Genomic DNA, 11442 nt, shown 5'->3' with positions numbered 1-11442 from the left:
TATAGAATGAGCCATATCTACGTATTTTACTTTATCTGTTACACCTGGATAGAGAAAATGTGAAAATAACTACTTCACCATTAACAACAAAAAGTAATGATCTAAGTTGCAGTAATATATCTACGCTTTTTTTGTCGTCTGAATGTACAAGTGAAACTTTCAGATGCACATAACAGTATTTTTTCCTTCCTGTACAGTTTTATTACAATTTTAGTAACACATCTGTTTTGAGCTGCTGGTATGTCGTGTTTTACAGATTGATGTTTGATTATTGATATACTTCATGTCTAAAAAAATAAGTACATACTAAAAGACATTTTTTATGTTTGTGTTGTTCATGATATTCCTTTTCATGAATAAATGTGATTTTTAAAATTGTAAATGAAATATGATTTTTTTTTTTCAAAATACATAATAATTCACCTGAATCAATTGAATAATACTGTAGTTTTCTTGTTGAAAACCAATATTAAGATTTAAAATTATTATAGTGCTTCAGAATCACTGTGTAGTGCTATTGTGCTATAATATCATAATATTAATATCATTAAAAGTGGTTCAATGAACCAGCATGTGAACCATATAATCACTTATGGTATTATATAATTGCTATATAACACTTTGTACCATGAATGCTTTATTTTGATTGGCTGTTCCATGGGTGTTGATTATTTTTATCTAAACCGCACACCTAACTTGTCAAATGTCTTAAAAATAGGCACCGGAGCAATGTTTTTGGTAACCGTGATATATAAGAATAATTGACTCCAGTCCTTTGAATTATTTGAAAATAATGCACACCCACACTGCAAAAATGACTTTCTTACTTAATATTTTTGTCTTGTTTTCAGTCGAAATATCTAAAAAAAATTTAAATTAAGATGCTTTTTCTTGATGAGCAAAATGACCTAAGAAAATAAGTTTAGTTTATAGACAAAAAATATACAATTTAAGTGAATTTTGTTTAAAACAAGCAAAAATATCTGCCAATGGGTTGAGAAAAAATCTTAAAATAAGTTTTCATTTTTCTTAAACCCTTAATTTAAGCAAAAATTTCTCACCCTATTGGCAGATATTTTTGCTTGTTTAAAGCACAAATTTACTTAAATTGTTTATTTTTTGTCTAAAAACTATTTTCTTAGGTCATTTTGCTCATCAAGAAAATATCTTAAATCTTGATTTAAGAATTTTTAGATATTTCTACTGAAAACAAGACAAAGATACAAAGTAAGGTGTGCATTATTTTCTAAACATTATTTTCCCTATAAACCACTTTTAGTGCTATTTAGCACCATTTTTTGAGTGTTTGAGCTGGATTCAAAGATGTTCAGTCATTACAATGAGATTAGTATAAAATATGAATAACAAGCTCACAGATAAGTCATTTGTAAAAAAAAATACCACAATCTTCCCCCCAAATTAAAGATTAAAGTAAATTAAAGTACATTTTAATTTGATTGTGACTTTAGGTATATCCACATTGTTCTCTGATTGGCTGATTTAGAGACACTGTTGTATCCTTGCTCTCTGATTGGCTGTCAGGTTTAAGCACACTTTCTGGCAGCTGAGAGCTCTGTTTCACATTAGGCTGGGGTCAGCCTCCTTTTACATGTTCATGCAAATGAAAGGTTAGGATATCCTTAAATTGTTTTCTTATTTAATTTAAACAAACTTACATATGACAAATTTTGAATTATTGTCTGACAGTAACAAATTTCATGCAATGCTCTTACTTGAACAACTTATGACATTTTTTCTGCCTTGAGCACTCATTTGCATTTGTAAAATTTGTTTAGTTTTAACCTGACATTTGACTGAGTTATGCTAATCCCGGTGTAGGAAAGTTCGCAAATGTATCTCAAAGCTAAAAATGAATTTCAACATCAAGGTAAAGTGCTTGCACACTGTATATTTGAACTAATGATGGCAGTCACTTACTGTAATCCCATTTACTGTAATGATACAAACCTACATAAGACTTAAATGAAGAGTGTAAATGTATTGTGCACGTATTTGTCTTCTTGTCACTATTTCCACTATTATCCAATATGATTTTTTTCACCTGCAACAACAGTATAACGAAAGCACATCCAGATTATAACTAAACAATTGAATTCATATGCCTACATATTAACTTCTCTATCTTTGCTGTGAGCTTGGCCTCATCTGCACTTTGCCAAATGACCGTACAAGACCTTCATGTGAAGGAGGCTCAAGTCCTGTTGCATAAGCATTCCTTTCCCTCTGCCAGTGATTCTTTAACGGGCAGGGTTCACCATCATCTCATTAACCGTAGTTATTTTAGGTGTCAACTTCATTTTAGTTGAATCTGGATATAATAGGTTTAGACACTCAGCATTCAGTCCATCCCTGCGGAGCACCAGTGTGGATTTGTAAAGGCTACTGTTCACCTCATCGCCAAAGTACACCTGCACCGTAACCCATCGGAAAGGGCCGACTGCCTGGCAACGGGACAGAGACTGCTTTCTATCCCTGCAGGACAGCAGCTATGGGTAACAATCACACAAGTTTGGATGACATCCTTGCTGAAGATATGCACCACTGGTATAACAAATTCATGAAGGAGTCTCCATCAGGCCTGATAACGCTGTTTGAACTCAAGTCCATTCTCAGCTTGCAGGGTATGAGCGAGGATGCAAATAGTTACGTGGACCAGGTCTTCTTCACATTCGACATGGATGGGGTAAGGATTATCATTTTAAACTAGTGTTTTTCTCCTGATTATTAGATTTGATGACCCCAGGCCCAGGGAGCAACTGGGTTTCAGGTGCCTTGCTTAAGGATTTAAACTCTTGTGTTACAAGCCCAACGTGCTAACCACTAGACTACTACTAGCCTTAAAGAAGGCTGCCTATAAAATCATAAGTTAAAGTGTCATGACTCTAATGCACACTGGTCTACTTAGAGAGAAGAAAAAAACGTTTGGGGGCGGTTTACCGCACAGGGCTTTTCCTTTTCCTGGGCTAAAATGCATGTTTGAGCTGCTTTAATTTCAAAACATCTTGCACTGACATATCTTTTCATATATCATTGCCATTGTTTAATCTCAAGATGCACACAAGTATTGTTTTTTGTAAGGTATGTTTGTAAAAACCCCTAGTTCAGGGGTCTCCAACCTTTTTGTGAGCAAGGGCTACCACAATGGAGAAAACAATCTGGAGGGCTACTTTTTGATCTAGTTTACTCAAAACTGTTTCGTTTTACTTGTTGATTTTATTTTTTTTTACTTGTTGATATGTTTTAGTATTGTTTATAATGCTAACATACGTAAACCAGGCCAAGCTAATATAAAAAAATGTAATTAATAAATATTACAATTGAGACTATTAATAGAATGTGCTTTGGCAGGCACCACGTTGGAGACCCCTGGCCTAATATAACTAACCCTAGTCCTGGATTAATCTAAACCCTGTCAGGAAAACTGGCACTTTATGTCCTAAAAGCATAAGTTAAGGGTTCATAGCTTGTGCCACATGATCTTGGCTGAATCCTCTTGGATAGATTGTATATATTTAACTCATTCCCCGCCAGCATTTTTTTTTTGTGTGTGTTTTTACAAGTTTCACAAAATGCCTTCCAGGAAAATTTTCTTCTATAAATATGTAAACATACAAATATATAAAATGAAAGAACATACCCTCTGCTTTCAAACAAACAAACAAAACGGAATTTTTTTTTAATTCTATGTTTATTTGTTCTCTTTTTTTAACCTCTTAAATATGAGTAGGTTTTTTCAAAAATACCTGAAATAATTGCATTTTTGTAAACGAATTTTGTTAGAGATCAGATCCAGGATGATGATCAAAACATACACAGAGTTTTAAATGTTGTTAAATTAGTTATTGCTCCAGTTTTTCATAAATCGGGTAAGAGCGCCATCTAGTGGATAATAGCAGAATCACAGATTACTGTAAAAACTCGTCAGTAAAGTATCATTGGCAGGGAAATGTTTTTTCTTAATTGATGCGAAAACTCGTTTATGGTGGGGAAAGAGTTAAGGGCCAGCTGTATAATTTTAAAAAGTGAATGGAGAGACGCAACGAAAACACATTTCTTAAAAATGTGTCCAAGTTATACTAGCCACCCACAGGAGCAAACAAATAGTGTAATAATGTGCTGTCTTTACATTTTCTCTCTTTTTTTTTTTAGGATGGGTATATAGATTTTGTAGAATATATTGCTGCCATTAGCCTTATGCTCAAGGGGGAAATCAACCAGAAACTAAAGTGGTACTTCAAACTTTTTGACCAGGATGGCAATGGGAAAATTGACAAGGATGAATTGGAGACAATATTCACGGTAATGAATCAACTTTTATTGGTGCGTTGCTTATAAATCTGTGCAGGAAATTCAATGTGAGATTACATCTGATGATGGTTGCATTGGTCAGAGATGATCACTGGATTATTTGCATGTATGTACAATGTAAAAAAGGCAGCATGAAGTTCATGCAAGTCAATTCAACCTACTATTTTAAGTTTTGATGTGATAAGTTGACATGACTTATAAAAACAAGTTGAAATTCTTTAACATCATGATGTGTTAAGTTAAAGTAACATAAAACTATATGTTGATTTGACATTATTTTTTACAATGTACCCAAATTATTTTTGTGAATGGAAAAGAAATAGGTTTGCTGTAATTCCTCTGCAGGATCAGTTTGCCTGCTTAATCTGTAGATGAGCTCATTTAATCCAATTAGTGAACTATCTTTCCTGTGTCTTCAATGTACCTCAGTTTCTCAGACTGTTACGTGCAAGCCAATCTTATTGCATGTCCTATATGGTTTCATAAAATATTGCAAAACATTTGCATAGATGTTTATCATATTTTCCCAAATAGGCAATACAAGACATCACAAGAAACCGTGACATTGTGCCAGAAGAGGTGGTGACACTTATTTATGAAAAGATTGATGTAAATGGAGAAGGTGAGTAAAACAACGAATTTATTATGAAAAAGATGCTCTCAATGATGTTTTATTAATTGATTGCATGCCTGACAAAATCCCTCTCTCTGTCTTTAAACATTCAGGTGAACTGACGCTGGAGGAGTTCATTGAAGGAGCAAAAGGACATCCAGATATTATGGAAATGTTAAAGAAATTGATGGACCTTACACCAGTTTTAGGTATTATTGTTGATGGTCGACGGAAACCGAGCATTGAAAGTTAGGTTCGGCTAAACGGCATGCTAGAGACAAAATTCAAGAAACTGAAATCCCGCCCTGAGAACTAATTCATAAGACGTTGAGGTTCAGTCATCTCTCTAAGTATCAGATGTACCTCCTCGCGACACGTGTGATCCTCAGAAGGAAATTCTGCAAAGAATTTAGCTAACTGCTAAATCCTCCACAGAGGAGATGTAAAGCCTTGTGTGTGTCGGAGTGTCCAGAGCCAATCACTGATCCTCTAATGCTATGAGTGCAGAGGAACAAAGAACTGTTGGCAGGACTTGGGGATGAAAAACATTGTGCTTTTTAAGGAAAAGCTCAGTATAGAATGCTGAGGATATGAATAGTGACTTTTATTGGTAAGCACATTTGTAATCCATCCTGTAATTAAACCTATTAAGTTTTACTATCAAGATGTTTTTTACATAAAATCATCCTACATAATGTACATTCTGTGAAAATATCTTTCATATTGACTAAGGTCATGTCAAAGATTGAAATCAAACTTTGATGCTCCTAATCTCATAATCACCATAGCCCGGATTTCACTGACAGGGTAACATATGGTCCCACTATATTGCTCTGTATGTGAATTGGGAGACAAAATATTGCTTTTGTATTCTGAATTCTCTCTTTGCGATGAATTAAATGAGGTCACACCAAAAATACAGCACTTATACCAGAAAAATCTTACATTTACAAAGTGACACTATTCAAAAATACATAAAATGCACTGCTTATTTAGACCAAGAAACATTTATGTCTTCAGCTACTAGCAACTTAAAGGAACACACCACCGTTTTTCAATATTTTACTATGTTCTTACCTCAACTTAGACAAATTAGAATCTTTTTTCAATGCGTGCACTTTTAATCTTTGTACAGCGCCTTAAAAATGTGTCACCATGGAGCCTAGCCCCATTCATTCATATGGCTCCAAACAGGGATGAATTTAGAAGCCACCAAACACTTCCATGTTTTTTCGATTTAAAGACTGTTACATGAGTAGTTTCACGAGTAAGTATGGTGGCACAAAATAAAACTTTTGTTTGGAGCCATAGGAATGAATGGGGCTAGGCTAAATGCTAACACATTCACGAAGCGCTGAACAAAGATTAAAAGTGCACGCATTGAAAAAGATTGGTATGTATTAATTCATCTAAGTTGAGGTAAGAACATAGTAAAATATTGAAAAATGGTGCTGTTTCCTTTAACCAAACCCATGTAGACATTTAGGGCCAGAGCAGTGATGTGCAAGGACCCTATTGTTCTTAAAGGACTTGTTGTTGTTGTTATTATTATTATTATTATTAAGTGTATATTTCTGTGACTTGACTGTTTAGAGGTTGGCACTTGTGAAACAGCCTTAAACAATTCGCTCGGCCAAAAACACAAGTTACAAAAAATAAATGTTACAACTCAATATGTAACCAGATATGGATATATTGAGATCTCTCGAACAGTCACTGTACTCTGACATACAGTACACCACTGAGAACATCTGCCAGAAAAGTGTAAATGGTTTTAAATGATCAATTCAAAGATTTGCTAATGAGATTATCAGTTTCAAACCCCACAATCTATAGGTTAGACTCCGCTTATGCTTTGTTTTTGATCATTTTCCATCTAGACCAGCAATTTTTGTAAGAATCAGGTAAGATATTAACTGGTATGGAATATTTATGTTGCCTTAATAAAACTTTAAAACAACCATTGTTAACTTTTATCAGATTTTTTTACTTTGTATGTGAAATAATGTTCAAACATATTTACTGAAACAATAAACATGTAAAAGCATCTTACAAAAATATAGATTTTTTTCCATAGCCTACATTACTACATACCACAGCCGTACAAAACTACATACATATCCCACAACCTGATCCAAACAATTCATCAATAACTTTGGTCAAATGAAAAATCACTAAGAATGTCAAACTTAATAAACAGTTCCTCTTAACTCTTAAACTTCATTGCCTTTCAGTATCTTGCAGCTGGTTTACTGTGTTTTGGCTTTGTTTGAACATGTCAGAAGTGATATGTACAGTCTAATGAAGGCATATGTCACTCCCAGAGCGCAGTAAACTGATGTCAGCATGAGAGGGAGAAAAGGGAAACTCTTCTGCCAGACAGTCAGCGGATAAACAAATTCACAGATGAGCTCCAGAGGAATCAGACCCAACAGATACACTGCTTCCAGTGTGCTCACCAGAGCTCCACCCTTCCTGGAAAATCCAATAATATACACGAGTGAATTACAATATGAAATGTTATTCAATTAAACATCTAAGGAAGAGTTAAATAATTACATTTTACACTGACCTGAATAGCTTTTTCAACGAAGTAAAACTGAAGATTGTAAACAGCAACATGAGAAAAATTTTGATGGGCAACTCTGAAAATAGACAAAAGAAGAATGAAACTATGAGATGATGATTAAACTTCTTGATTGAATTGCTGAGTGTTTTATAACGGACTTACCTTGTGTTGTGAAGAGAAGTGGAAATAGTGAATAATGACCTGTTGTACTGAGGATGAGAAAAATCCTGGCATCCTCTCTGCTCTCCACTGCAAGCAAACTAAAAAACAAGAAATTGTGTTTATAAAAGTAGTCAAATAACTGAACGCATGCTCATGTAAGTAAAGTATACCATCAGATGATCACCTCAAAGGAAGTATAGCCACCAGAATGGCCTTTTCATGCACATGCCAGCCAAACATGAAAGAACCAAGGGCACAAACAACGAGGCAGCGCAAGAATCCTCTTGCGCCATCTGGTCTATGCCAGATCCTGAAAAGAGCAGGCTAAAAAAGACAAAATAATAGTTTACAATTATCAAAGTAGAGCACATTTGATAACCAATTTCCTTCCGTTATTACTTTAGTCTTATGCACAGCCATAGATATTGGGGTAAGAGGTGGGAATTGTTTTTGTGGCCCTGATATCTTATCTATGGCCCCGCATTGGGTGTGATGAGAAAAAACAAACTATTTTAAAAAGGTCTAAAATATCACTGTAAATGTACTTACCAATATTGACACTAACGTACATATAAGGGTTGCAAAAGGAGGGACTGAGGGGAGCACAGAATGCTGAAATTCCTGAACGAGACCACCAGTCATTGAGGCCTTGGGAAGTTTGTTTATGTCGAGCAGTCTGAATTTCACACCTGAATTGAGTATAAAAAGTATTATGCAACAAAGCTTATAATAAAAATACCCATGTGCCTAATAAATGTTTGGAGATATTAAACAAACCCAGGAACGAAATTGCTTTATCTGCTATATTATAAAGTGCCCAGATGTTTGGTGCCCAGTATGCATGGCAAAGTCCACGCTTGAAAGGAAAGAGCCGAGACAAGACTTGTGGAAGCTGGCCCTTTTAAGGATAAAGTAAAATTTGTTAGTGCACCTGCTTGATGCAGTACACATATTTTTTGTACTTCACTATATTTGCGATTTTGTATTTTAAGTTAGACTTATACAACTCTTAACATTTAAAACAAATCATATATTTGCAACAAACCAGAGCTATAAACGGTCCAAATGACACTGCAAAAGTAGACAAGACAATTGCTCCAAGTGCTGTCAGTCGTAAAAGACTTAAACTTCTCCACTGCAAAGACCCATCTAATAAAAGAAGCAAAATAAATTATGATATTATTGTATTATTATTGTATTTTGTTCAATGATGCTTACACAAAACCATCACCTGCATTGTTCTGGGTAAAGCAAAAGCATCTCAACAGGTAGATTCCATAGGCAGGTGCAACATACAGATATATATGCTTCAAGTTTAAAAGTATTGAAAACAGCAAGGCCCCCTCCAAGTGTCTTTTCTGTCAATACAAAACATAGTTCATAAATAAATAAACAAATGAATAAAGTCACATTACAGAAAAGATTAAAGTCACAATTCTGAGAACACACAAAAATTATAGCCAATACCTGAAAATGTCTTGTTATTGAAAGAAGAAGAACACCAAACAGGAAGCCATTATATTGGAAATGAATATCTGCAGGAAATTAGTTAAGTGAAATGAATGTAAGTGTTTGATTTATGGAGGGCCACATAGGCATGACTTTTATTATGACACCTCTACAAGGATACGATCAACAATTAAAAGCCCAAAGTTCCACAGCAACAATGCTGCCAGGATGAAAGAGGGTTTCGCATGTAGGTCTTTTCCCTTGTCTTCTCGCAAACATTTGCAGCACCTGGAATTACATTTGTACACTTTATCTCAGATCCAAAAGCACTTAAATTTTATCATAAATCGTTTTTGTGTCGTTCTATACCACCAAGTTCTCAGATTGTCTTCAGAACACATTTTTAGATATTTAATAATAACCCCGGGAGGCTTCTGACTGTCCCATTGACACATTAAGTTTGTTTCACAATTCTTTTCCCCAGAAAACAATGAAAGACATCACCAAAAAGTCCATGTTCCATCAGTAGTTCAATAATAATATTATGAAACGGTGAAAACACTTTTGTGCGCAAAGAAAACAAAAAGAAAAATTGTATTCAACAATTTATTCTCCTCCAAGTCATTCAGTGTGTGTTCACGAGCAGACTACGGTGCATGCTGCTGACTTCACCTGCTGACGTAGTTGCCAATGTTTTTGGATGTTTTTTATTTAAGCCATTATGCAAACATTGTAAACAATACTTTAACAGCCTGTATATATGCGCAAATTACTTTTACGTAAAGTAAAAACGCAACTACGTCAGCAGCATGCGCCATAGTGTGCTCATGAACGCGGATTGAACAACCAAGGAGGAGAACAAATTGTTAAATAAAATTGTTTGTTTTGTTTTCTTTGTGCACAAAAGTGTTCTCATGGTTTCATAATATTATTATTGAACTACTGATGGAACATGGACATTTTTGGTGATGTCTTTCATTATTTTCTGGGGAAAACAATTGTGAAACAAACTGAAGTCAATGGGAGAGTCAGAACCCTACCAGTTTTCATCAAAAATATCTACAAAAGCGTTCTGAAGACAACCAGAGCACTTGGTGGTGATTTATGATCAAATTAACATTTTAGGGTGAACTATACCTTTATGTCATGTTTCTGTATAATTAACTTTTAAGTCTAAAAGGGCACAGAATTACTAAAAATTGTGAAAAATACAAAGAATAATTATAGGAAATTATAGGAAATTTTACATATAAAATATAATGATGTACACAAACAATACATACTCTTTGACTGCATAAAAAAAGACCACATCAGCCACAATAACTGACAGCCTTTGGAAAAGTACTGTGGCTGCGCTTGCATAATTCAGATTTTGAACAACCAGCATCTCTTTATCAAAAAATCTGGCAATATGTGATAGTCCATATTCAAACCAGGCAAACAGGGGAGGATAATCCAATGTCCACTCAGACGTAGCCTGAAATTATAAAAATAAATCACTTTTTTTAACAATATTATAAGACTTAATATAAGAATTGGTTTTAGACAGACAAATAGTTATTTTATGTAATTTTGTCATTTTAAATTTGTAAAAAGCATGCTTTTGCAATTGAAATTTTTGTTCTAAAGCTTTCATTAGTATTCCCCAAATATTTACCAATTTGCAATTACTATTATTAGGCTACATAAAAAAGAGAGTTGCAGATGAAAGGCTGTATGTAAATGACGTAACTACCTCATAATACCACTGTGATACTGGCAAACTGTGGGTGAGGGCAAGCCAGTTCCTATGAACTTCAAAATCCGTAGAGTGGCTAAAAGACAAAGATTTCAAACGACAATATTGTTTGCGCATTGTGGTTTCTATAAATGCATTTTCCAAATAAAATTATTAGTTGAAATATACTAGACAGACAGAATGAATGAGTGCTCGCAGATGTGCTCATACTTTTCAGCGTGGTAATCATATGAAATTAAATTGATATTTTACGTTAGGAAAACTTACTAGGCATTTATCAAGAGGCATTTGAGAAAGGAAACTCCGAGAGCCAGAGCAAAAAACCAACTCTGGTCGTTGGTCATGGGGGCAACCATGACAGTTTCTTTAACTACATAAAACTTTATTTAAAAAGCGAATTCTTGAATTTGGTCAGCCAGAAAGGATGTGAATCCACCAGGGGGAGCACTGCGGCTCAAAATGTTGAATTCATAACTGACCAAAAGTAAAATCTCTGGAGGTTCTTAAAACCACAGAAGACATTTGTTTACCAAACACTATCATTTAATAAATCATTTAAGTCCAGCGATTTTTACCCTATAG

The 11442-nt window shown here is 34.5% G+C and overlaps 2 protein-coding genes across 3 annotated transcripts; one reads left to right on the top strand and one right to left on the bottom strand.

Moving 5' to 3' along the window:
• The first annotated feature begins 2227 nt into the window (after nt 1-2227).
• Nucleotides 2228-5396, top strand: guca1d (guanylate cyclase activator 1d). Its single transcript, XM_065286919.2, has 4 exons — nt 2228-2704; nt 4171-4320; nt 4864-4951; nt 5056-5396. The coding sequence occupies exons 1-4, from the start codon at nt 2510-2512 to the stop codon at nt 5193-5195; spliced, it is 573 nt and encodes a 190-aa protein (XP_065142991.1). The 5' UTR covers nt 2228-2509; the 3' UTR covers nt 5196-5396.
• A 1578-nt stretch (nt 5397-6974) lies between these two features.
• Nucleotides 6975-11235, bottom strand: alg8 (ALG8 alpha-1,3-glucosyltransferase). Of its 2 annotated transcripts, XM_065286917.2 has the most exons (13): nt 11128-11235; nt 10858-10936; nt 10406-10599; nt 9304-9410; nt 9141-9208; nt 8905-9031; nt 8719-8822; nt 8451-8571; nt 8223-8362; nt 7858-7997; nt 7674-7771; nt 7515-7587; nt 6991-7417 (listed from the first exon to the last, which is right to left on the bottom strand). In XM_065286917.2, the coding sequence occupies exons 1-13, from the start codon at nt 11214-11216 to the stop codon at nt 7192-7194; spliced, it is 1566 nt and encodes a 521-aa protein (XP_065142989.1). In that variant the 5' UTR covers nt 11217-11235; the 3' UTR covers nt 6991-7191. The 2 variants fall into 2 exon arrangements, with proteins under 2 accessions (XP_065142990.1, XP_065142989.1); XM_065286918.2 differs by lacking the exons at nt 8223-8362; nt 8719-8822 and adding an exon at nt 7819-7823 and having other exon boundaries at nt 6975-7417; nt 7929-7954; nt 8491-8565; nt 8899-9031.
• Nucleotides 11236-11442: the final 207 nt, after the last annotated feature.

This window comes from Paramisgurnus dabryanus, chromosome 18, assembly GCF_030506205.2.
Source record: "Paramisgurnus dabryanus chromosome 18, PD_genome_1.1, whole genome shotgun sequence".
Taxonomy (NCBI): Eukaryota; Metazoa; Chordata; class Actinopteri; order Cypriniformes; family Cobitidae; genus Paramisgurnus; species Paramisgurnus dabryanus.
Note: the sequence above shows the minus strand (reverse complement) of the source record. Positions and strands in the feature narration are given on the sequence as shown.

Excerpts from the sequence above, each read along its gene's own strand:
- guca1d (XM_065286919.2), top strand. The coding sequence starts at position 2,510 with ATGGGTAACAATCACACAAGTTTGGATGACATCCTTGCTGAAGATATG. Across the intron at positions 2,705-4,170 it reads TCACATTCGACATGGATGGG|GATGGGTATATAGATTTTGT; the intron begins GTAAGGATTATC and ends TTTTTTTTTTAG. Across the intron at positions 4,321-4,863 it reads AATTGGAGACAATATTCACG|GCAATACAAGACATCACAAG; the intron begins GTAATGAATCAA and ends TTTCCCAAATAG.
- alg8 (XM_065286917.2), bottom strand. The coding sequence starts at position 11,216 with ATGGTTGCCCCCATGACCAACGACCAGAGTTGGTTTTTTGCTCTGGCT. Across the intron at positions 7,998-8,222 it reads GTACGTTAGTGTCAATATTG|CCTGCTCTTTTCAGGATCTG; the intron begins GTAAGTACATTT and ends TGTCTTTTTTAG. Across the intron at positions 7,418-7,514 it reads TCGTTGAAAAAGCTATTCAG|GAAGGGTGGAGCTCTGGTGA; the intron begins GTCAGTGTAAAA and ends TGGATTTTCCAG.